Source organism: Myotis nattereri (assembly GCF_964212035.1).
Source record: "Myotis nattereri genome assembly, chromosome: 2".
NCBI classification, from domain to species: Eukaryota; Metazoa; Chordata; class Mammalia; order Chiroptera; family Vespertilionidae; genus Myotis; species Myotis nattereri.
In genome coordinates this window covers 73,777,370-73,804,416 of record NC_138076.1, presented here as the reverse complement: position 1 = coordinate 73,804,416, position 27,047 = coordinate 73,777,370, and the positions used below count along the sequence as shown (strand labels likewise).

The following is a 27,047-nucleotide window of genomic DNA, read 5'->3' as shown; positions in this document are numbered from 1 at the left end:
GAGATGCAAATCAAAACAACAATGAGGTACCATCTCACACCTGTCAGACTGGCTATCATCAACAAATCAACAAACGACAAGTGCTGGAGAGGATGTGGAGAAAAAGGAACACTTGTGCACTGCTGGTGGGAATGCAGACTGGTGCAGCCACTATGGAAGACAGTATGGAGTTTCCTTAAAAAACTGAAAATGGAACTCCCATTTGACCCTGTGATCCCACTTCTAGGAATATATCCCAAGAAACCAGAAACACCAATCAGAAAAGATATATGCACCCCTATGTTCATAGCAGCACAATTCACCATAGCTAAGATCTGGAAACAGCCTAAGTGTCCATCAGTAGATGAATAGATTAGAAAACTGTGGTACATCTACACGATGGAATACTATGCTGCTCTAAAAAGGAAGGAACTCTTACCATTTGCAACGTCATGGATGGAACTGGAGAGCATTATGCTAAGTGAAATAAGCCAGTCAATGAAGAAAAAATACCACATGATCTCACTCATTCATGGATAATAGAGACCATTATAAACTTTTGAACAATAATAGATACAGAGGCAGAGCTGCCTCAAACAGATTGTCATACTGCAGCGGGAAGGCCGGGAAGGGTTAGGGGGCAGGAGGGAGAGGGGTAAGAGATCAACCAAAGGACTTGTATGCATGCGTATAAGCATAACCAATGGACATAAGACACTGGGGGATAGGGGAGGCCAGGGGACTGTCTAGGGCGGGGGGATAAAATGGACACATATGTAATACCCTTTGTAATACTTTAAGCAATAAAAAAAAAAGAAATAAAAAAAAATTAGTTTTAATATGCTTTAAAGTAAAATTTTTACCAAAGCCTATTATCTTTGAATTTGCTACTTGTTGAGGAGGGCTTTTTACTGTGTTTTGTTCTTGTAGGAGTAGTTTGGTAAATACTTCTAAAAACTGTTGTGAATGTGTGTTTGGTTTTTTATAGAAGTATTTTTTTTAATTTAATATATTTTTTTATTGATTTCAGAGAGGAAGGGAGAGGGAGAGAGAGAGATAGAAACATCAGTGATGAGAGAGAATCATTGATCGGCTGCCTCCTGCATGCCCCCCCACTGGGGATCGAGCCTGCAACTGGACATGTGCACTTGTCCTGAATCGAACCCAGGATCCTCCAGTGGATTCTCTATCCACTGAGCCAAACCAGCTAGAGCATGAATGTGTGTCTGGTATGGGGAGATTAGGAAAGGGCCTTTACCTAATTATTGAAGTTAGGATATAAAATATTTTATATAGTTTGAAATATTTTATAGAAAGCTTTTGTGTGTGTGTGTGTGTGTGTGTGTGTGTGTGTGATAAGAATGTATTAAAATAAGTAGAGTCCTGGTGTACTGTAAATGTTGGAAATATATTTTTTATGTATAATTTCTATTTTGTGACTCACTTTTCTCACAGAGCTTGTCAAAACACAATAGAAGCAATATTGGAACTGAAGGTGGACCACCTCCTTTTGTGCCTTTTGGACAGGTAATGACTTTTATGTTGGCAAATGAATTTTAATCAGCAAAAAGTGTTTTCCATCTGTATTCAAGCTGTGTTTAGCTTTGTGCTGAACTATTCATTCAGAAGTCATGGTGTTTTATGAAAATATATTCAGTAAGGGAATTTAGTAATTGTGTTTTTTTTTTTATTCACTGTAATTAAATTGATTTTATCAAGAACTGTTAACCTAAAGATTGAAAAAATTAAGCACACCTGAAGAGCAACTAATAACTAATTAAGATAAGATGGTGATGGGGCATTTTTTTTTGAGAGAGAGAAATGCAAAAGAAAAAAATAAGCTAAAATTTCTCATTTTTTAAATTTAAAACAAAAGAGGGAGAGAGAAAATAAAAGTGTCAACAGAAGGATGAGACAAAGAAGTGAGGACCCAAGAGGCAGGAAGGGGCATCACTGCACTGTATCAGAGTCTGCTGTCCCAGGCCTCCCTTTTAAAAATTCTATTCTTCTGCTTTGATTCAAATACCTTTGTTAGTCAGGAATTTAGTTTTATTTTCAGTTGGTATTTTCCTTTCAACCACAGCATCCCTGATCCTTCTCTGACATAAGCTAAAGGTTTTCTGTCTACTTCCTATTTTTCACCCCCCTTGCTGCTGTGTTACCCTGAGGTATAGCTCCTCAGCTGGTATCTTATGTCTTCATGGTTGTGCTCAGCATCAAACTGCATTCAGAACAGTCTCCTCTAGCCTATTCTTGCTTTATCCCTGAAGAGTCTGAGAATAATCTCTGTGACAGCTTTTGCTTTTTGCCACATGTTGCCACCAAAATTTAGCTTTCAATATTCTACCTTGTGTTTGCTCCTTATTTTTCTTTGAGAGTACTGAAGATGAGTTAGGGACACAATAGGTAGGAAACAGAAACCTGTATCTCTCTAACAACTTTAAAAATTTTGTGTGTGTGAAAAAGATAACTAGCTGATCTGAAGATAAATGGGTAGGATCAGATGCACGCCTCTTCAAAAACCTTTATGTGGAGTCTATTCAAAATTAAATGGAATCATTCTTACATCATGTCTATTTTGAAAGTATTTTTAAAAATATGTTAATTTTTATTGTGCTTTGCAACAAGGCACAGTCAAGATAAAAAGAGGCATGATACCCTTTGGTGTGATCTATGTTGATGATATTCTCACTTCTACCTGTGTAATAAAAAAAAAAACCCAGAATCAAAATGGTATAAATATTCTAATAATTTGTATTTGAAAATGATAAATGATATGTTTGTAAGAATTTGATTTTCTCTTAAATATTTTAGTGATAATATTTCTTTCAGAAATTGCTCAGAGACTTGTGATTTATTTTCAAGATCTTAAAGAATGTTTAATGATTTTTTTGTCTTAGGAAGTATAATAAAAGTTATAGTTTTAATAATACTTGTTTCTATAGTCCATTCTGAAAAATTCTTTTCAGCATATCTTACTTAGACTTGTATAGGGTTAAAGGTAGATAATGCTAGCTGTGTACTGGTATCAACGGGACATATTTATATTGCTAAAAATCTGTAATTGTGTAACATTTGTTTGAGAGCATGTTTTCTTACTGTTATTAATGAGTTGAGAAAAGGTTTATTTTATAGGATTTTTACTGCTATGATTGGACTTATTTTTAGGCAGTGATTACTTTCTCAATTTATGAGACTAAAAATAAATTTTGCAGCTTGATTGAGGGAGAGGGTATGCTGTTAGCTTTTGGTTTATAAGTTCAGAGACATCTTTTTATATGTTAAAATAACTATACTACTTAATCCTCATAAGGATATTGTGGCATAATGTGTAAATCAAGCTCTGAATAAAAATCTGAATTTTACCTTTTGTTGTGCGGTGGTCCAGACTGTTTGAAGTTTAAATTATTTTAAGTCATTATCCTAAAATGAAACTTAGGTCTCCTAGTTCGATGTATGTTTTAAACATGGGCCCTATATTTTTTTTAGGGGGGTGGGAGGCTTTTGTGAAGCTTTTCATTTTATTTACCAGTTACACTTATTTAAAAGTTACTTTAATCAGTTTTCTACCTTTATTTTTAAATAGAAAATTTTATTTTTATGGGTTCTCAGTTATTAAGATACAAACTTTTTTTTGAAGAAGTAATACTTTGTTATGTAAACCTTGAATCTGGGAACTACTGATGTGATTAATTTTTATTTATTATTATCAGAAGTGTGTGTCTAATGTCCAAATGGATAGCAGAGAACTTGATCGAAGGAAGACCCTGCAAGTTACAATGCCTGTCAAACCCCCAAGTGATAATGATGAATTTGAAAAGCAAAGGACTGCTGCTATTGCAGAAGTTGCAAAGAGCAAAGAAGTAAGAAAACTAAATTATAATAAAATTTTCTTAATTCTTGTCATTCTATTTAAAAAGCAGTTAGCTAAGACTCATTACTGGTTTGAATAAAGAAAACTATTTCAATCTCACCGGTTTAAAAAAGCCTATCTAAGCAACTAATTCATGAATTAAAATTTCTTATAGAAATCTAAAAATCAATAAATAACTAGAGAAAACACCTATTTCAGATAAGCAAGAAATTAAAAATAATTTTTAAAAAACATTTGGCTATTAGTAGTAAATGGGGTATGCACATGTATAAATACACATATTATCCAAAGGGGAAAAAAAAACAGTTTTGACTATATATTACATAGATTTAAGGATGAAAACTGACAAAATTGTTAATCCTGAGCCTCTGATTTTTACCTACATTCTCAGTTGCTGAGGGGAAAATTATCCTCAAGAAGTGTCATCAAGTCCAACTAATAATAAGAAACCCTCTGCAGAAATATAAAGCATTGGGTTTAGCTGTTACACTGTGTTAAAAAGGAAGAAAAGGAAGAGGGAGAAAAGAAGGGTAGTTTGCTAGCAAGAGTAACTTAATGGATTTATCAAGAGGATTTAGAAAAAGAACATATGAGCAAAATGTGTAAGCTTAAGACTCCATAAGGTGCCAGGGCATTTTTCACTGATACATGGAGAAGGTCAAAAGTTCGTTGGATTTGTTACCGTATGTGAAAAGACAATAACAATATAAGTAATCTATTGAAATTCAAAGTTAAGGAGGAGACTCCTTGCATTTTGGTTCTTCCTGCAGCATGTCTCTCTATCATCAGTCTAATGTAGACACCAGAAGCAAAACCTCAAAGCATATCTGCTGACAACCTTGAATAGCTTACTTAAATTTTGTAACCTATTTTTGTTTGTCTATGAAAAGAAGGTAATGGTACCCAGTTTATGTGGTTATGGTGAGAATTAAAATTAATAATCTCTAAAACATTTTGAATACTACATGACACAGATCACAATATTCCTTTGCTAAAAAGCTCTTTTTTTAAAAATATATTTTATTGATTTTTTTACAGAGAGGAAGGGAGAGGGATAGAGAGTTAGAAATATCGATGAGAGAGAAACATCGATCAGCTGCCTCCTGCACACCCTCTACTGGGGATGTGTCTGCATCCAAGGTACATGCCCTTGACCGGAATCGAACCTGGGACCCTTCACTCCACAGGCCAACGCTCTATCCACTGAGCCAAACTGGTCAGGGTGCTAAAAAGCTCTTAATCATGACTATTGCTATTCTTTAGTGTTTCCTCCATTCTAAAGCACATTTTAAAAAATCATTTTTAATATTTCTGAAATTAATACATCTTACACAGTTTACATGAAATATATTTCTTTTTCCAAAAAAGCTATTAAAATTATCGAGTTACAGAAGAGGATATGGGTGTATATCAATTTCTTAATATCTATAGGAAAATTGTTCTTTTGATTTACACTTTTTTCAAACAAACTTTTCTCCCCAAATTTTGGTTGATGTGTTTACTGCTTTCTATTTGCTAGAATATACTTAATGCACTGTAATATATTTCATTTTTTAAAGTCATAATTGATCATGTTATATTTTCCCATAAGTATTTGATAAGTAAAAAGCCATAGTTTTCTGAAGCAAACTTAAAACTCCTCAATGTATATATGAAAGAGTTGATGGAGGCTTAAAACTTGCCCAAGGTTACCCTATTACAATTCTAGGACTAAACCTATGTACATTATAGTAGAAGATTATATCTACACCTATATATCTATGTATCTTTATACACATATATTTATATTTAATCTGTCTGAACATAAAAATAACATAATATTGTAATTGTTCTGAAAATATGTTTCATGATCTTTTATTAAAACAGTTAGTGGATTTGGTGGCATCTACCACAAATGATGAAGTGATGATTTTCATTCTTTTTTTCCTTCATTCAGCAAGTATATTTCAAGAACTTACTATATGCCAGGAAGTCTGTTTGTTTGTTTGTTTATTTATTCATATCTTTACCCAAGGACATGCCCAGAGAAAGAGAGAGAGAGGGAGAGGGATAGGGAGAGGGAGGGAGAGAGACAGGGAGAAAGGGAGAAGAGAGAAACATTGATCCGTTGCCTGGCATGCAACCTTTCAGTACATGGGGCGATGCTCCAACCAGCTGAGCCACTGTGGATGGACACCAGAAAGTAATTTAAATGCTTAGGTTAAATCAATGAACAAATAGACAAAAGATCCCTGTCCTTATCAAGTTTATATTATAGTGAGGGTGACAGACTAATATAAGTATATAAATTATATGGTAGGTTAGAAGTTGGTAAGTGCTATGGGAAAAAAAGGAAAAGTAGAGTAGGATGGAAAGTTTTTGGAGTGCCATTTGTATGGGGGAAGTACTATTTAAAATAAGATGGTCAGAAACAGAATTTTTTTAAAACATTTTTATTGATTTCAGAGAGGAAGGGAGGGGAGAGAGAGGTAGAAACATCAATGATGAGAGGGAATCACTGATTGGCTGCCTCCTGCAGTCCCCCTACTGGGGATCGAGCTGGCAACCTGAGCATGTGCCCTTGACCAGAATCGAACCGAACCCGGGACCCTTCAATTCACAGGCTGGTGCTCTATCCACTGAGCCAAACAAGCTAGGGCGAGAATTTTTGAAATTCTTGTGTCGTTTATGTACTAGTAAGGTCAGTAAATAATGTAAACATACTAAATAATCATATTGTAGATTTCCGTTTTAAATATAGTAGTTTGATTGGACCTCACTTTGGTGAGATTTGAGCCAAGACTTGAAAGAGAGAAAAAGAATTAGCTGTGTGGTTATATGAGAAGCTTATTCTAGAGAGAAGGAAAAGCTTTTGCAAAGGATCAAAAGCAGGAATATGTGTTCAACCAGTGGAAGCAGAGAGCAAAGGGACATGTAGTAGAATATAAAGTTGCGTGGTAATGGGGTTCTACATATATAGGGCCCTGTAAGCCACCTTAAAGACATTAGCCTTTATTCAGAGAGAAATTAGGAGCCTCTGGAGGATTTTCAGCAATCACATCAGCTGACCTATATTTTAAAAGTCTATTTCTAGCTGCTTTGTTCAGAACAGATTGTCGATAAGGAAGATTAAAATCAGACACGTTAGGAAATTATTGAAGTAATCCAGGGGGAGAAAAATGATGGTGGTAGTTTGAATGAAGGTGGCAGCTATGTAGGTCATGCAAAGTGGTCAAGTCTGGAATTTTGACAGTAGAGTCATCAGGATTTCTGGCAGATTGCATGTGGCACATGAGAAAAGAAGCAATGTCATGAATAACTTTAAGGGTTTTGCCTTGAGAAATTGGCAGAGTAGAGTTGCTTACCTTGAATTGGAGAAGACTGGGATAGAACAAGTTAGGAGAAGTATCTGGTGTTTTGTTTTGAGCATATTAGTATTGAAGTATCTATCAGACATCTTCATGGTAACATTTAATAGACAGTGAGACAGAAGAGTGTAGTTTGAAATGGATTTAAGCATTCGAGAGTTATAGACATAAGGATGATATTTGAAATCATGAGGCAAACAAAATCATCAAAGGAATGAGTGCTGTTACGGAAGAGAAAAGGGTAAGGAATGAACGCTGTAGCATTTCAATCTTAGAGATTGGATGAAGAAGTTGAACCAGCCAAGGTATCACTGGTAAGATAAGATCAAAACAAGACAATGCAGAAATTGTATCATGGAGAAAGAAGTGTTGAACTTATCAAAGACTGTTGAAAAAGTCATGTAAAATGTTGCCTGAGAACTAATGTAGAATGGGGAAATCATTCATTCCCTGCACATTTTTCTTAACATTCATATAGATGGCGTAAAGATAAAGTATAAGTGTGCAGATATCAGTGTGGGTTGATATGGTGAAAATCTGTTTAAGTTCTTCAGTGATTATTTTAGTTATTTCAGTGAGGAAGTGAGAAAGGTAAACTGTGACAATGGGGGAGAAGATGTTGGAGGCTTGAGCAGTGAGGAGAACATGTGAAAGTGGTCTAGATGATTGGGAGGGTGAATGGGCTAGGGAAATATAGTAGCATTGCTAGGCAACATTTAAGGCCTACTGAGTTTCATGATCTCACAGATGCCTGATTCACATAATATGGACAAAATGATGTGGCTAATAAAGGACATCAGTTGCCTTATGGGTAATGTTTAAGTTGTGATGTTTCTAGGTATTTACATGTTTAGTGAGTAACGACTGTTTTAAAACACTAAAAAGCAATACTGAAAATGATATTTATCCTATTCCTTCATCTATAAAATGGAAAGAAAATAGTAAGAAAATGTATCCAGAAGATGGGGCTATTTCACTGCCACCAAAAAGAAAAAATACCTTTGGAATTACAGAATTTAAATTCCAGAAATATATTTAATTTGGAACAGGTCAGGTTCCAGAGTTTTCAGGTAACCATATTTTAATAAATTAAACAAAACAGTAGTATTGCCATCTGTTATGAGTGTTTAATATGTGCCGGTTACTGAATTTATCACTCATGTCAATGAGTGATAAATTTAATCCTCAAAATGTCCCAAACAGGCAGATTTTCTCATCCCTCTTTTAAGCATGAGAAATCTAAGGCTATGGAAGGAGGAAGTTAAATGACTTGTCTGAGAATAGGAGTTAGGGAGTGGCTGAGCCAAGATTTAGTCCCATCATTGTCTAGCCCCAAAGCCTATGTTCTTAACTATACTACAAACGTTATCTTCCATTCTAATAAACTTTGTATCACGTTAATATAAACTCATATTTTTCTTTATGGTTATATAAGTAATGACTATCAGGACATTCCAGATCTGTTTTTGTTGTTTTTTTTTGCTGGGATTGCATAAACCAAAAATTGAATGAATCCAGTAATACATCTGTGGTTTTTAAAGATGTGGTATATCAATACCTAATAGAGATATTTAACATGTTGTCCATTAATGCTTATCTAACATCATTTTTCTATTTTTCAGGTCCTATTTCTTTATATTTTTATCCGATACAAAATAATTTTTCAATGTTATATGAATTTATATCTAGCATGTTTTATTTTCTTACTGTAGTAAGTTTAAAACACATTTTTAAAGATTGATCACTATATCTAATAAAAGTCAAGTCTTGACAACTTCCTTTGAATCTATTAGCTTATAAAGATATTACATAACTAGATGTTTGATTTGATATTATACAAGTAATAATTGTGGGATACTTTTAAATTATGAATTAGTATCTTTCCAGATCAATGTTCTTTATGCTCTAGTTTTTCAGAATAGTTTTGAAAAAACATAAATAAAATAAAATCAAATTTTCAAATTTGATTACACATATAATTTTTTCAAATAAGTCAGTAAAATAAGAACTATGGACTTCCAAATTTTCATACATAGGTGGTAAGACAGCATATGTAATTAATATAAATAATAAATTAGTAATGAAAGTTTTAAACCAGTGTTAAGATTTATATTTGTTTACTTTCTAAGATTATAGAAATATAGTATTGGATCATAGACATAATGTAACTGATTTCTAGACAGGTTTAGTGCCTTCTTGAAGACTAGTAGCCCGGTGCATGAAATTTGTGCACATTAAAAGGGAATTAATTAGTGGAGATATTTTAATATTGCGATTTGCCCTTTCTCTATAATAGAAGTGTGAGAGATGAAAGGAAATTAGTAAAATGTATATGAAAATAATATATAAATTTATTAATAAACAGTAACAAAAGGATATTACAACAGAGGCATGATATAAAAATTACAAAAACATGACATGAAAACAAGAAAAACATGATATAAAAACAACATTGATGCAAAAAATGACTGATAAAGTGATTAAACTTATTCTAATATCTCCCTGTACACCACATTAAGAGTGAAAACACTTTCAGAGTGCTTGACTAATTTCCCTTGTGATGAAGTACTTAGAACTTTAGCTGTAACGTCACATGCTCTTCAAACTCGAGAGAAGGCAACATATAACTGACCATGTGCGAAAATGGGTTCAGGTAGGAATATGTCTACTCTGTCTAGAGTTTGTTCTTGTGATTTATTAATAGTCATCACAAATGCTGGCATCATGGGTAACTGTTGTTTCCCATGAAATTAATGGGAGGCCAGTGTCAGATGGGAACAAATTAATTCTTGGAATCAGAGCAACCTCTCCCTCTGCAGATCCTGTTAATACTTCAGCTTCAATAATGTTAGGTCGTAATCTTTTGACAATAAATCTGGTACCATTACAAAGACCCCATTTACTATTGAGATTTCTCAATAGCATGATGATTGCACCCACTTTCAATTTTAATTCATGACATGGCATTCCCGAAGGAGTAATACTATTAAGAAATTCGATGGGAAAATTTTCCTTTTCAGCATCATCTGTGGGATCAATGGAATCATCACTCGAATATGTGTGAAAATCTTCATCAAGTATATCCAAAATTTCTTCATTTAAGTTTTGAACATGCTCATTTTTGGACAAAGAATTGCACATTTAGATAAATTTTTAATATTATCTATAGTATTTCCAAAGGTAGCTTCAATAATAGATCCATTATAAATCATTTCACAGGGGATTTCAATAATATCCATTCCTAAATGAAAACTGCTATCAAGTTTGCCATCTCCAAGTTTTACTAACCATCCACTATAAGCAGAATCCTCTGATCTCATATTTGTTGTAAGAGACAACTTTCTGAAACATCCTCAAACATTGCAGTACTTTAAACTTGTTTGTACTATGGCCGATCACATAGCATGTGGCACAATACTGAGACATTGTCAAAAATCTCCTCCAAGAAGGAGAACTTTCCCACCAAATACAACATTCAAATTTCTCTTAGTAATCTGTCTATGGCGTTTATAGCATGACTGGATGCCATGGTGCATTCATCAATAATGAGAAGTTGGGCCTTTTTAATAGTTTAGCAACTTCACTCTTTATATTAAGTTGAAGTTTCATTTAATGGAATCGGTAATTTATATAGGGAATGAAAGGTGCTTCCACCAAGAAGTAAATTTGCAGCAATTCTTGTAGATGCTGTGGGTAAAACAGTACCACCATGACCTCTAATATAATGTATTAAAACTTTATACAGGATTCCTAGCTGGTAGGCCCCTGACAGCAAGCTGGCCACCTGTCAATTCCGTGAGGAATGGGACTCCCTTCTCCCTCCTGTCAGGGTCTAGGGTGCAGGTGAATGGGGTTCCTGGCTGGCAGGCCACTGACAGGAAGCTATGCAACAGCAGATTCTGTGAGGAATGGGGCTCCCTCCTCCCTACTGTCAGGGTCTGGTTTGAAGGCCGGACTCAGTACTTCCACGCTCTGCTCTGAGGGTGGGTTCCTGCCTGAAACCTCGCCCTCTGGGAAACAGCTGGGGGAGGGCTCAGCCGTTTCCAAGACAACCCCTGCATTACTGACTTACTTCCGCTTGGTCGTGCTTCTGGACGTGATGTTACACCCAGGGTTTTTATATAAGTAGATAGTCTTGCCCTTTAACCCAGGCCATATGATATTAGTCAAGTATTTTACCCTAGAATTATTTTTGACATATAATCTCCATAGTGCTTATTATTTTCTACTATATTATTATCTAAAGTCTATTCTGATGACTTGCCTTGGAGACTTAAAGATTATAGTTATGTAATTATTTTATTGCCTTGCCTGGACTTATGGAAAAAAGAAGTTATGGCTAGTAGGTATTTATTTAAAAAGGACTAGCTAACATTTTTTTATGTAAAACAATGAAAACTATTTCAGTTTTACTAGATACTTTTAGTTGTAGCTTAGTCTTTAGGACTATTTTCAAATGCTATTAACCTACATCTCTGTTATCTTTCTCTTACCTAAAGACCAAGACATTTGGAGGAGGTGGTGGTAGTGCAAGAAGTAATCTCAATATGAGTGCTGCTGGTAACCGAAATAGAGAAATTTTACAGAAAGAAAAGCCAACCAAATCAGAGGGGAAACATGAAGCTGTCTATAGAGAACTGGTAAGGCTAAAGAACCAACACAAAGTTAATCTTTTCTTTCTTTAATAGCCTTGATGATTTTTTTGTTCTTTCTCATAACCATCACTGGCTTTGTTCAATGTATTATGGATAGATGTTATAACTCTAGCAGGCTTTCATTAAGTTTTACAATTAACTCATGGAAAATTTGGGTTGTTTGAAAAATAACTTACTTAAAACTTTCATTTGATTTTAATTTATAATGTCTGAATAACATCTTTGGGAATGTTTTGATAAAAACTATCAAATTAAATAGAAGACACTCAATGGAAATAATATCCTAAAAGTTGATGCATCAAAAACATAGTTATCTGCCCTTTTCTACCCTTTCCCACATCTTCATCTTTTCTTAAATTTTGTCTAAAGTGATTTTGTTTTGTTTTGATTTGCTGTTTGGAAAAAATATATTGCAATAAATTCATGTATATTATGGACTCCAGGAGGATAAACTCAAAGAGAGTCACAGCAAGACACATTATAATCAAGTTGTTGAAAGCTCAAGACAAAGAGAAAAATCTTGAAAGCAGTGAAAAAGAAACAACTCATCAAGAACAGGGAATCTCAATAAGATTAACAGCCAATTTCTCACTAGAAACTATGGAAGCATGAAAGCACTGGAATGATATCCTATCTAATAAAAGAGAAACAGGGTAATTAGCCATACCTCCACTACCCTTCCCATTGGCTAATCAGGGCTATATGCAAAGATGGCGGCCAACAGCCAGGCAGCTTGAAGCATACATGAGGCTTGCTTGCTTCAGGGACGGAGGACTCCAATGTTCCCGCCTGCTGCTGCCGGCCTCTGAGCTTGCAGTTTGAAACATTGTTACAAATATAGAAGCTAAACAAAACCCCAGAAACCTGCTTTCAGCCAGCCGGGATCTCAGAGCTGGAGCTGAAACAGTGTTTCGATTATAGAACCCAAACAAACCAGATACCTGCTTTCAGCAGCAGAGGCCTCAGAGCTGGAGCCAAGCCTCAGAGCTAAAGCTGGCTCAGAATAAAAAAAAAAAAGAAAAAAAGGAGTGGTTGGGAGCTTCAGTCACCCGCCAGCCTGAAAACAGTCCTCAGCCCCTCATCCAGACTGGCCAGGCACCCTAGTAGGGACCCCCACCCTGAAGGGTGTGTGACCAGCTGCAAACAGCCATCATCCCCTCATCCAGGCTGGCCAGGCACCCCAGTGGGGACCCCCACCCTGATCCAGGACACCCTTCAGGGCAAACCAGCCGGCCCCCACCTGTGCACCAGGCCTCTAGCCTATATAGTAAAAGGGTAATATGCCTCCCAGCACCGGGATCAGCGGAGCCGCGAGGCCTCCTGGCACCGGGATCAGCGTGACAGGGGGCAGCGCCCAAACCCCCTGATCGCCCTGCGGCTCTGTGTGTGACAGGGGTTGGGGCCACAACCTCCCTATCCGCCCTGCTAGTTCCTGACAGGGGAAGGCACCCCAACCCCCTGATCAGCCCTGCTCTGGGCCTCATAGGGGGGAGCTCCCCAACCCCCTGATCACCCTGTGGCTCTGTGTGTGACAGGGTGCAGCGCCCCAACCCCCTGATCGGCCCTGCTCTGTGTGTGACAGGGTGCGGCGCCCCAACCTCCCCCCCACCCCACGGGCCCTGCTCTGTGTGTGACAGGGTAGAGCCATAACCTTCCCATCGGCCCTGCCCTGAGTGTGACAGTGGCGGCGCCCCAATCCCCTGATTGGCCCTGCTCTGTGGGTGGTAGAGTGCGGTGCCCCAACCGCTCCCCACGGGCCCTGCTCTGTGTGTGACCGGGTAGAGCCATAACCTCCCCATCGGCCCTGCCCTGAGTGTGACGGGGGCGGTGCCCCAACTCCCCTATTGGCCCTACTCTGTGAGTGATGGGGAAGCTCCTCAACCCCCTGATCTGCCCTGCTCTGTGCGTGACAGGGGGCAGCTCCCCAACCCCCTGATCGACCCTGCTCTGTGCATGACAGGGTATGGAGCCCCAACCCCCCTGATGGGCCCTGCTCTGTGAGTGACGGGGGCAGCGCCCCAACCCCCTGATTGGCCCTGCTCTGTGCGTGACGGGGTGGCGCTGCAACCTCCCCATTGACCCTGCCTTTAGTGTGACAGGGGGCGGTGCCCCAACCTCCCAATCGGTCCTACCCTGAGCGTGACTGAGGGTGGCATCGCACCCTCCCAATCCGCCCTGCTCTGTGCATGACAGGGGGCCGCGCCCCAACTCCCCAATCGGCCCTGCTCTGAGCCCAACCAGGGGCTGCACCTAGGGATTGGGCCTGCCCTCTGCCACCTGGAAGCAGGCCTAAGCCAGCAGGTCGTTATCTCCCGAGGGGTCCCAGACTGCGAGAGGGCACAGGCCGGCCTGAGGGACCCCTCCTCCCCCCCGAGAGCACAAATTTTTGAGCACCGGGCCTCTAGTCCTAATATATAAAAACTCAGGGTCCGTAATGACTGAGCAAACACCGGAAGTCAGTCTTGCAGTCAGTGCTGGGTCGCTGTGGTGACCCAGCACTTACTGCTGCGGTGCTGGTGCGGCGACCCAGCACTGACTGCCAAGGGGGCTGCGGATCAGGCCCAGAGAAAGACCCGGGGAGAGAGGCAGCTGTTGATCAGCCATTGCCTCTCTTTCTCTCCGGGCTTTGTCAGCAGCCATGCCTCTGTTTCTCTGCGGGCCTCTGCGGGGGCTGCTGATCCGCCCCGCCTCTCTGATTAGACCTGGAGATATGCCTGGAGATGCTGACTAGCATAGGAACCGACCAATCAGAACCAAATCTGGGTGAACTATAAGGAGCCAATGGCTGCCTAGAGGCGGAGCTTTTGATGCTGACTGGCATAGAAACCGACCAATTAGAACCAAATTGGCTAGCAGGGGAGGGCAGTTGGGGGCAAGATCAGGCCTGCAGGGGAGAGCTGTTGGGGGCTAGATCAGGTCGGAAGGGGAGGGCAGTAAGGGGTGATCAGGCAGGCAGAGGCAGTTAGGGGTGATCAGGCCAGCTGGGGAGAGCATTTGTGGGTGAGATCAAGCTGGCAGAAGAGGGCAGTTGGGGCAACCAGGCTGGCAGGCGAGGGCAGTTGGAGGCGAGATCAGGATGGCAGGGGAGGGCCATTAGGGACGAGATCAGGCTGGCAGGGGAGGGCAGATAGGGGCAGTTGGGGGTGATCAGGCCGGCAGGGGAGAACCATTAGGGGCTATCAGGCAGGCAGGGGAAGGCAGTTGGGGGCAAGACCAGGCTGGCAGGGGAGGGCAGTTAGGTGTGATCAGGCAGGCAGAGGCAGTTGGGGCGAGATCAGGCCGGCAGGGGAGAGCAGTTAGGGGCAATCAGGCAGGCAGGCAGAGGCAGTTAGGGGTGATGAGGCAGGCAGGCAGGTGAGTGGTTAGGAGCCAGCGGTCCTAGATTGCGAGAGGGATGTCCGACTGCCGGTTTAGGCCCAATCCCACAGGCCTAAACCGGCAGTCGGACATCCCTCAAAGGGTCCCCGATTGGAGAGGGTTCAGGCTGGGCTGAGGGAACCCCGCCCCCCCCCCCCCACACACACACACACACAAATTTCATTCACCGGGCCACTAGTATTGAAAATAATGAAAGAAAAACTTAACCAAAATTTCTATATCCAGGAAAACTATTAAATAAAAATGAAGGAGAACATTAAATAACTTAAAATACTGTTATAAATTTGTACATGAATTATTCTCATAACCAAGTGTCAAATTATTTTGTAGGTTGGGTAGGTTTTAAATCTGTATTTCAGCAATTGAAGAGAAGACTTGATTGTGATGTCAGCTGGTAGTTCCTTAAAATAATTTTTGATAATAGATGATATTATAGGTTGAATTGTGTCCTTCCCTGAAAGATACAGTGAAGTCCTAACCACCAATATCTTCAAATGTGACTTTACTTGGAAATAGGGTCTTTACAATGGAATCAAGTTAAAAAGAGGGCATTAGGGTAGACCCTAATTCAATCTCTTTATGAAGAGAGAAAATTTAGGCAAAGAGAGAGGCACATTTATAGAGGGAAAATGACCCGAAGACACAAAGTGAGGATGATCATGTGACTGGAGATGCATCTACAAATAAAAAAATGCCAAGGATTGATAGCTTACAACAGAAGTTAGAAAAACAAGGAAGTTCTCACCTAGAGCTCTCAGAGGGAGCGAGGCCATGCCAAAACATGGATTGAGAATTTAGTTAATGCAATTCAGGTCAACAAGAAAGCTAGAGTAAGGTATACCAAGATTTGGTAGTAATTGACTATTAAAAGTGTTATTGGCTGCCCAGCCATTGTGGCTCAGTGGTTGAGTGTCAACCTATGAACCAGGATGTCATGGTTCGATTCCCAATCAGGACACATGCCTGGGTTGGGGCTCGATTCTCAATAGGGGGCATGTGGGAGGCAGCCGGTCAGTAATTCTCTCTCATCATTGATGTTTCTCTCTCTTCCTCTCTGAAATCAATAAAAATATATTTAACAAAAAAGTGTTACTGGTTGAATTCTATGTATGGGACAGTTTCTTTTTCTTCTCTCTCTCTCTCTCTTTTTTTTTGATCGTCACCTGAGGATATTTTTCCCATTGATTTTCAGAGAGAGTGGAAGGGTGAGGGGAGAGAGACAAGTGGGATGAGAGAAACATTGATGTGAGAGAGACAACAATTTGTTGCCTCCCTCATGCAACTCAGGTACATGCCCTTGACTGGGAAATGAGCCCATGACTCTCTAGTGCAAAGACTGATGCTCTAACCAATGAGCAATGCTATCCAGGGCCAGTTTCTTAATTACATACTTACTTGGGATATAATAAGGAGAGAAAACAGTTTGGAAGTTGGTTTATTTTTTATATCCACATAAGTTTTTTTTTAATAACAAGGATTAATTATAGTTTTTTTTTTATTGATTTTTAGAGAGAGAAGAAGGGAGAGAGAGAAGCATCAATTTGTTGCCCCACTTATTTATGCATTCATTGGTTGAATATTTTACTTAATATGTTTTTGCATATTGATTTTTTTTTAAGAGAGAGAGAGGAAGGGAGAGGGATAGATAGAAACATCGATAAGAGAGAGAGACAACTACCAATTACCTCTTGCACACCCCCACCAGAAATCGAGCCTGCATCCTGGGCATGTGCCTTAACCGAGAATCAAACTAAAGACCTCTTGGTTTATAGGTTGACACCCCTGAGCCACACCAGCCAGGTATTGGTTGATTCTTTTATGTGCCTTGATCAGTGTCAAACCTGCAATCTTGGTGTATTAGGATGATGTCTAACCAACTGAGCTACCTGGTCAGAACCGGGATGAATTGTAGTGTGGATGTGCAGTCATTTTTACATTTACTTTAGCATATCTATAGCAGAGATGTATTTTTTCTATTATATGTCAACTCTGATCTGTTGATTTTGTATTTAGAAGAATACAATCAGAGTTTGGGGAAAAATTTTGTTCTTTCATCAGTGTCCACCATAGGTCTGATAGTAGTTGTCTGTAACATGTGTTATATGTATATCTTAACTTTTAAATATAGAAAAGTTAGTTATGAATTTCTCAGCTAGCTATGGCTCAAGAAATTTCTCATAGAATATGTTTGTTACTTAAACAGTTTTTGAATTGTACCCAGGTTTGAATTTGTCAAGGAGATTTTGGGTTCTGGCATTTATAAAGTAGTTTTTCCTATTAAGGGTACAGATTGTCAAAGCATCATAGATAGTATTGCTAATAAATATACAGCAGAATGGTGCAACAATAGAGAGAAGAAAGGCAGCCAGCTACTGAGATGGTATCATTTTGTTAGCTTCATTTTATATTTTGCATTTTTGGAAAGGTGCTAAATAAATTACATTTCCTTTCTAGAATGGAGAAGTATTAACCATGAAAAATTTTAATTAGGTAGTTTTCACTGTCTATATTATTTTCAAAAACCTTATTCTAACATATCATTAAATTTCTGTTTTGTGTTGTTTTTATGTGTAATGGTACTTGTAGAGTAAGATAGTACTCAAAGTACAACCCTACATATTATGTACATTCTTCCTTGGCTATTGCACATGGAAATGAAAAACAAAAGCTCGGGTAGCAATGCGTATTTCTGACAAAGTAGACTTTAAAACAAAGGCTATGGTAAGAGACAAAGAACGGCACTACATAATAATAAAACGAGCAATCCATTAAGGGGACATAGCCCTTGTGAACATTCATGCACCCAACATAGCAGCCCCTAAATGTGTAAATGAAATCTTGATGGACATAATGGGAGAGATTTACAGTAATACAGTCATAGTAGGAGATTTTAATGCCCCATTGACATCAATGGATAGATTTCCCAGACAGAATCAACAAGGAAAAAGCGCCCATAAAAGACATACTAGATCAGATTAATTTAATTAATTTCACCCCAAAGAAGCAGAAAATGCATTCTTCTCAAGTGCACATTGAACAGTTTTCCAGGATGGACCACATGTTAGTACACAAAACAAGTCTCAATAAATTTAAGAAAATTGAAATCATATCAAGCATCTTCTCTGACCATAATGGTATGCAATTAGAAATCAATCACAAAAAACATCAACACTGAAAAACACACAAAGACATGTAGGTTAAATACCATGTTACTAAAGAGTGAATGGGCTAACAATGAGATCAAGGAAGAAATCAAAAGATACCTTGAAACAAATGAAAATGAGAGCACAGCAACCCAAAATCTATGGGACATAGCAAAAGCAGTCCTACGAGAGAAATTCATATCATTGTATCTCAAGGAACAATAAAAATCTAAAACAATATAACTTGTCTGGCTTAGTGGTTGAGTGTTGACCTGTGAACCAGGAGGTCACAGTTCAATTCCCAGTCAGGGCACATGCCCAAGTTGTGGGCTCAATCCCCAGTGTGGGGCATGCAGGAGGCAGCCAATCATTGATTCTCATCATTGATATATATATTTTTAAATATATATTTTATTGATTTTTTACAGAGAGGAAGGGAGAGGGATAGAGAGCTAGAAACATCGATGAGAGAGAAACGTCGATCAGCTGCCTCCTGCACACCCCCCACTGGGGATATGCCCGCAACCAAGGTACTTGCGCTTGATTGAAATCGAACCCGGGACCCCTGAGTCCACAGGCCAATGCTCTATCCACTGAGCCAAACCGGTTAGGGCTCATCATTGATATTTCTATTTTCTTCTCCTTTCTTTTCTCTGGAATCAATTAAATTATATTTTTAAAATAATTAAAATGAAAGTCTAACTTTACACTTAAAGAAACTGGAAAAAGAACAAGCAAAGTGCAAAGTAAATAGAAGGAAGGAAAGCAGAAAAAATAAAGTCTAAAAATATTACTAAAAAAATCATTAAAATCAAGAGCTGGTTCTTTGAAAAGATAAACAAAATTGACCAACCAATCCATGTATCTCTCTCATGGATTGGTTGTCTCTCTCTCTCTCTCTCTCTCTCTCTCTCTTTCTCTCTCTCTCTCTCTCTCTCTCCTTCTCTCTCTCTCTCTTCCTCTCCCCCTCCTCTACTCCTCACCCTCCCCTCCTCCTCCTCCTTCTCCTGCTTCTCTCCCTCCTCCTCCCCATCCCTCCCTTCCATCTGCTCTCTCTAAAAATCAATGGGGGAAAAACAGTCCTTGGGTGAGGATTAACAAGAAGACATATAGTATGAAAAAATGCTCAACATCACTAACTGTCAGAGAAATGCAGATTAAAACCACCTGTCAGAATAGCTATCATCAGTAAATCAATAAACCACAAGTGTTGGCAAGGATGTGAAGAAAAGGGAACCCTTGTGCCCTGTTGGTGGGAATGCACATTGGTACAGCAACTGTGAAAAGCACTATGGAGTTTCCTCAAAAATTAAAAATGGAACTGCCTTATGACCCTGTGACCCACTTCTGGGAATTTATCTGAAGAAACCCTACACCAGTGATGGCGAACCTACGATACACGTGTCAGAGGTGACACGCGAACTCATTTTTTTGGTTGATTTTTCTTTGTTAAATGGCATTTAAATATATAAAATAAACATCAAAAATATAAGTCTTTGTTTTACTATGGTTGCAGATATAAAAAAATTTCTATATGTGACACGGCACCAGAGTTAAGTTAGGGTTTTTCAAAATGCTGACACGCTGAGCTCAAAAGGTTCGCCATCACTGCCCTAAACACTAATTTGAAAAAAATGTATGCATTCCTCTGTTCATTGCAGCATTATTTATAATAGCCAAGACTTGGAAGCAGCCCAAGGGTCCATCAATAGATAAGTGGATAAAGAAGTGTGGTACATTTAAACAATGGAATACTACTCAGCCATAAAAAAAGAAGGAACACTTACCTTTGCAACAGCATGGATGGAACTGGAGAGCATTATGCTAAGTGAAATAAGCCAGTCAGAGAAAGACAAGTACCATATGATTTCACTCACATGTGGAATCTAATGAACAAAATGAACAAGTCAAGTAGAGACAGACTCAGAGAGAGTAGGCTGACAGCTGTCGGGAGTGGAGTGGCAAGCTGGGATAGGGGCAAGATGGTGGAGGGATTGGGCAAAAAAGAATAAACTCATGTACACAGAACAATGTGGTGATTGTGGGGGGGGGTGGTTAGAAGAGGGTATAGGGGGGATAAATGGTGATGGATGGAGACGATGATAAACACACAGTTCCGTGTATAGATGATGTGTTACAGAATTGAGCTCCTGAAACATTCAATTTTGTTAACTAGTGTCACCCCAATAAATTCAATAAAAAGGAAATTAAACAATGTACAGTTGAAAAGTTATAACTTGCTTTATTTATTGCCTATCAGCATAGCTTTTCTCTTCATTCTTAACAGGTTGATGAGAAGGCTCTGAAGCACATAACAGAAATGGGCTTTAGTAAGGAAGCGTCAAGGCAAGCTCTTATGGATAATGGCAACAACTTAGAAGCAGCATTGAATGTACTTCTTAACAGCAATAAACAAAAACCTGTTTCGGGTCCCCCTCTGAGAGGTATAACTCATTAAGCAATGTGCCACATAGCATTGTTTGCTTTTCAAAGGAATATGTGTTGTTGACAGAGCCTGGGTTTTGTTGCTATGATGGCTGTAACTTTATTTACCATTGTGATAAGTTCTTCTAATTTTAGAACTACAGAGACCTGTGCAGGTTATGCTGCATTTCATTGTCTTCATCTTTATATAAAGTAGGTCTAACAATACTTTATTTGACAGGGTTGATGTACTACAGGAAATATAAAGTGACTAGTTCTATTAACCTAGTACCGTGCCACTTGTATAAATGACTAAAGAGTCTGAAAACTTTTTAAATGAACAAGAACATGACTATTTAGTATTATTCTTTAATTGCATAGTTGAATGCATCATGTGATTTTTAATTGCACAGTCAAATGTATTGTGTGATTTTTTCCCATTCCTAATCCTATATTCTTTTAAAAAAATAAGGGGGTAAAGAAAAAATGTGTGAAAATGATTTTATAAAAGATAATTTATATGAAAAAATTTAAATTTCTAGATAGATCATTTAGAGAATTAAATGTACTAGTTAATACAGGATTAAATGTACTAGTTAATACAGTCATTTAAAAATTTTCTTATGAATAATTTAAACTATACAAAAAATATGAAAAGAAATATATACAAAATCCTACTTAAGATATCTGTTAGTTATGTTTTAGTGTATTTTTTCCTTTTGTTTATGCATATACAATTTATATGTCTTACTTCTTAAGGCAAAGGAAAAGGCAGGGGACGAATAAGATCTGAAGATGAAGAAGAACTGGGAAATTCAAGGCCATCAGCACCAAGCACGTTATTTGATTTCTTGGAGTCTAAAATGGGGACTTTGAGTGTGGAAGGTAGGCTCATTTAACATAAGTTGTCTTTTAAAAGACCAAACTTTATTTGTAATTGTAAAAAAAAAAGGTTTACTAGAACAACTAACAATAAGAAACTTGGTTCTGGGTGTTTATAAATTTATTTAACTACAAATTTTCTATTGGATAAAAGTACAGAAGACAATTTTAGTTGTTACAATTTGAAAATAGTAGATAGCAGCTTATTTTTCCCTCTCACTATAGATGGGTAATAATGCCAAACTCTTTCCCCCCAATTTTACTAGGTGACAGATTGTTATGTTGGGGAAGTTATAATTATACAATCTTATATAATTTATTTTGATTGTGAAATTAGTCTATCTCTTTTTCCCACATATTACATATTGTAATAAAATATTCACATAATGAGTGAATAAGCTCACAATGTGATGTATTTCATAATATGACATTTTCTAGTGATTAACATAAATACTGAGAGGAGAAATAAGTATGTTAATGTGTACCTTTTTCTCTGATCATGGAATATGGTAAATATTTTCTAAAATAGTAAGTTCGCAAAACTTTAGGAAAATATACTTTTAAATTCAGTTTTCGGTTTTAGATATATTTTGTGTCAACTAAAGCTCAGAGATAAAATGTTTTATAACAAATTTGAAGTGTTCAGATTTTATGAAAATGGAAGCTTATTTGTTGCTGGATTACATAGGAAAGGCAATATATTTGAGCAAACAAATGTTTGATTTGGACAGAACTTATAAGCAAACACATCCACGAGCAATACTTTCTTGATTATAACACATGACGTATTGGTTTTCTATTGTTGTTTAACAAATTCTCACAAAACCAATGACTTAAACAATGCAAATTTATTATCACATCATTTCTGTGGGTCAGGGGTCCAGGCCTCATTTGGGGGCATTTGCCCAGTCTCACATACTGAAATTAAGTTTTCAATTGGGCTATGATACTGTCTGAGGCTTCACGTCCTCTTACAAGTTCACAGGTTGTTAGCAAAACTCAGGTCGCCTGGCTAGAGGGGCTCAGATGGTACACTAAAAGGGCACATAGCTGGGTTGTGGGTTTGATCCCAGTCGAGGAGCTTATGGATGGCAACTGATCAAAGTTTCTCTCTCTCCCCCTTTCACTTCCTAAGCATGTCATAGGGTGAGGATTAAAAACAACAAAACAGTTCTTTAATGGATTTTAATTTTTTTCCTTGATCTTGCCTGGGGAGTGCTTTCAGCTGCTAAAAGCCCCCCTGTTCTTTGCCATATGACCCCTCCACAGGCAATTCATAATGTTTGTTCGCTTCTGCAAGGCCAGCAGGAGAATCTCAGATGCTTTTTCAAATTTCTCTGCCTCCCTGGTATTTTTGTCTCAGAGCTCCTTTGATTTCCTTATATCCTTCTCTCTCACTACATTTGTTTTTGACTACTATGGTATCTTCTAAATCATAAAGAGGTTGAATCTGAGAAAAGTGACTCTACTATGACCTGTGGGCCTGTAATGCTTCAGTTTTCACAGCACGCATCTTAAACCAATAAAATGAAGTAATAATAGCATTTCACTTGAAAAAAGATATCAAAGTTAATTAAGATGCATGATAAGAATAATACACTCAAAACGGAATCTTAGTTTTAGGGAGATTTACTTCTGAGGGGGACAGAAATTTATTAACACATTTGTTAGTAGTGGATATTGTTTTAGTAGAATATGTTGTAGTTATGTTACTGTAAATTATGACACAGAGTCAGCAAGAGTGTATTGTCCTACTTGATGGCCATTATTCTCAGAGAAGCAAATTTTTATCCTTTCCTAAAAGTACCGTGTGGGAAGGCCAGTGGACCAAGATGGGAAATGGGCAGAAGGCTTCCAGAGGAGGAGCATTTAGACAAGTATGAGAAAGAGTGTTGGGGGAAGGACAGCCCAAGTAGAGGGGGCTCTGGAGTCCAGGCATGGAGACATCAGAACACCACTTCCCTGTGCCTGTGAGGCTACGGAGAGATAGAAAGCCAGAGACAGAAGTGGTAGGCTGGAGCCAGGTCAAGAAAATTTTGTCCTAAAGAGTTTTTATTTTATCCAGATGGCTGTGCAGAACCATAAAAGGGTTCTGGGAATGAGAACAATGAGGTTTGTTTGATGCTTTCAGAAAAAAATTCCTGTCTGCAAGGTAGAAAATGGGATTGAAGTGAAATTACAATTGCATGTGTCATGAGGAATCATTCATTCTATAAATGTAGAACAAAGGGTACTGTCATTTTTTTCTGATGTGTTAAAACTTTTATGATCATCACATGCACTTTTCTTAGAGATTTTCTCTTACTAACTTTTTAAAAATTCTATATTTAAATTGGAATCAAACATAACCTTAATTGACATTTTAATCCATTTTCTCGGGGGGGGGGGGTTGGATTACATTGTTTTATGGAAGTAACCACTAATTGAAGTTCCTTGTGATTTGTAATGACTTCATGTCAAGTTGGGACTATTCATTTGATCATGTAGTGATGGGATTGTGTTCCAAAAGGCTCTTATATATAGAGTTTTTAAAGGTTTGTTTTTATATTTAGGTGTTATAATTGGTGGCTAGAATATCAGGCCAGCTCTAAAAGGTCTGTTTTGTGTCATATGCCTTAAATAGATCACTATATCACTTGAGTAATACATAGCTACCGTGTAAAACAATGCCCCCTGGGAATGTGTATTTTAAGTTTCAACTTGGGAACAAAGTAGGTTTGATTCTTTCCACTATTGTGGAAGAAATCTGGGTTGGCCAGAGGTGGAGAAAGGGATGCCTTGAGGCAGTAACTTTACTGTTTTTATTTTCCACATCTAAATAAAACCAGGGTAACCTTAATTTGTTCTGAATGAGGAACAAGGGCATTGTGATAAAGATGGACAGAGTAACTTTCATAAATTAATACTCCTCTACTATCCCCTTGTTTGTGTAGCTTATTTTATAAATTAAGTGTATGTTGTCTTTATTTATGCTTCTTCATATTTTGTGTCAAAATTTTAGAAAGTAGAATTCAGAACATGTCCCAGTTATATAAAGGGTAAACACTTAAAAGAATATGAACAGAATTCAAATAGAGATATACTTATGAAGTGGATAAGATTTAAATTAAATAAATATAGGAACTAAGAACTCATTCAACACTCAAAAATGTTGGAATGGTCATAGGTGATCAAGCTTCCCCAGTACCCAGTCTTTTCTCCCACTTTCCCTCATTTGTTCCTTGGTTCATAGAACTCAGTAATCTCTTAAGAAGCTGGATTACCTAATTCTCAGTCTTTTGGGCAGGTTGTCAATAATTGAGGAGAACACCTTTCTATTTGTATCTGTGTCCTTTCTACCTTCAAACTTGCCAGCTTGTCCCTTTCTTGTAGGACTCCTGAAGGCAGTAAGAAGTACCCAATACAATCCATTATCCTGACATTTTATACCAAGTTCTTAAAATATCAGTCCATTGGTTAGGTGGTCTCACTTCCAAGACAATAGGTTTAACTGCACAATGAGAGGAGCCATCTTCCTCCTAGGACAGTGGTTGGCAAACCGCGGCTCGCGAGCCACATGCAGCTCTTTGGCCCCTTGAGTGTGGCTCTTCCACAAAATACCACGTGTGGGCGCGCACGTACAGTGCGATTGGAACTTCGTGGCCCATGCGCAGAAGTCGTTTTTCGGCCTGGGTGAGTCTATTTTGTAGAAGTGGCTTTAGAAGAAGTGGGGGGTGTCGGTCGGTTGCGGGGAGACGTGGCGCAGGCGGGCCGCAGGATACGCAGTGCGGGGGAGGTACATTGTTTTGAGGTATGTTCCCTGAGGTTGATCCCTTCCAACTCTCCCATCCACACTCATCTATCTGAAAAAAGTATAGAAGATGAGTGTGGATGGGAGAGTAGGAAGTGTTCGACCTCAGTGAAGGTTCCTCAATCAGATTGAGGACGTTTTTAGCAAAGGCCAGCTTAGGAGTGCCCTAATTAAGTTAATAACAATGTACCTACCTATATAGTTTAAGTTTAAAAGATTTGGCTCTCAAAAGAAATTTCAATCGTTATACTGCTGATATTTGGCTCTGTTGACTAATGAGTTTGCTGACCACTGTCCTAGGAGATGAGGAGACTTTCACTACCCTGCCCTCTTTCTTTACTAAATAGGTTTTACATTTTAGGTTCTATCTCCCTATTTCCTGGCACCAAGTTCTAAATTAGTTTGCTTTAAGATGTAAGCCACAGAATTCAAATTTATTGGCTCATGTAGTTGGAAAGTCTCTGTGTCTGAATTCTACTGTTTTGTGTGTTGACAGATTGTCTTCATGTGGTAGCAAAGATTGCCTATGTAGCTCTAGGTATAGCATCCGGCCAACATATATAAGGTGGCATAACATATAAAGATATGCAGGTAAAAAGGTTTATCTCAGTTTTGTGATCACATTGTTTTTTTCTGGGAAAAGGTTAATACCTTTCATCATGTAATTATTGATTCCCAAAGCTCAACTGAGCCTCATTGGGGATGTTGGCATTGGTGTGTTTGGGAGGCTGGAATTCAAGTCCAAAGAGACTTGGAGAAGGAGTACATTATTCCTTGGTGTCAAATCTCTGTTCAGTATATGAGATAAAAGGTAATAAAAAATATCTCTTAGGAACCAGCAAATGATCCTTATACCTAGAAGATCAGGTAGAAGATTTTCCATCTCCTATGTCTGTATGTGCCCCCATCTTAGTTAGGAAGCACAGGGCATCTTAATCTATTCCATCAGGAAGGCGAAGTTCCCCCCACTATCTGCTTCCTCAAAACAGGGCTCTAGTACCAAAAGAAGGGGAGAATTGCACATGGTGCTGGGGTAGATAAATACAATGGGTTGTACTACTAATTTAACTCACAGTTCTTGTATTTACTAGTTGTATGTTTTTGAGCCAGTTATATAATCTCTTAAATTTTAATTTCTTAATTGGGAAATGGAGAAATAGTGACACCTACATTATAGAGTTGTTGAGAAGATCAAATTAGATAATGCATATGAAGTGCTAAGCACAGTGTGGTAGTTTCTGCCACCACCACCACCACCATGATTATCATCATCGTCATCGTGATTAGCAATAATAGCAAAAGCATCCTCCACTTATCATCTCCATCCCCACTTCAGGTCCTAAACCCTACATTGACACTTTGAAGAACTTTATTATATCATCCTCTGTATTGCAGTCAGTGATGTTTCAAAATGCAAATTTGATCTCACTAGCGACTAGCCCCTTGCTCAAAATAATTCACTGACTTTTCTCATTGGCAGAATAAAAGTCAGACTATTCTATATACACTGTTTTTTATGGAATGCCATTACTCTATTTACTGTGGATTTTGTGAAAAGTAGCATTTGGTTAACAG

General features: G+C 38.2%; 1 protein-coding gene across 1 annotated transcript in view; it reads left to right on the top strand.

The window, feature by feature from the left end:
* The window catches only part of TDRD3 (tudor domain containing 3), a 203,973-nt gene that overhangs the window by 115,167 nt on the left and 61,759 nt on the right, over window positions 1-27,047 (top strand). Inside the window, exons 6-10 of the mRNA XM_081083774.1 lie at window positions 1,435-1,506; window positions 3,693-3,842; window positions 11,700-11,840; window positions 20,664-20,820; window positions 21,560-21,685. Coding sequence (XP_080939900.1) covers window positions 1,435-1,506; window positions 3,693-3,842; window positions 11,700-11,840; window positions 20,664-20,820; window positions 21,560-21,685 — 646 coding nt within the window. The remainder of the gene's footprint in view (window positions 1-1,434; window positions 1,507-3,692; window positions 3,843-11,699; window positions 11,841-20,663; window positions 20,821-21,559; window positions 21,686-27,047) is intronic.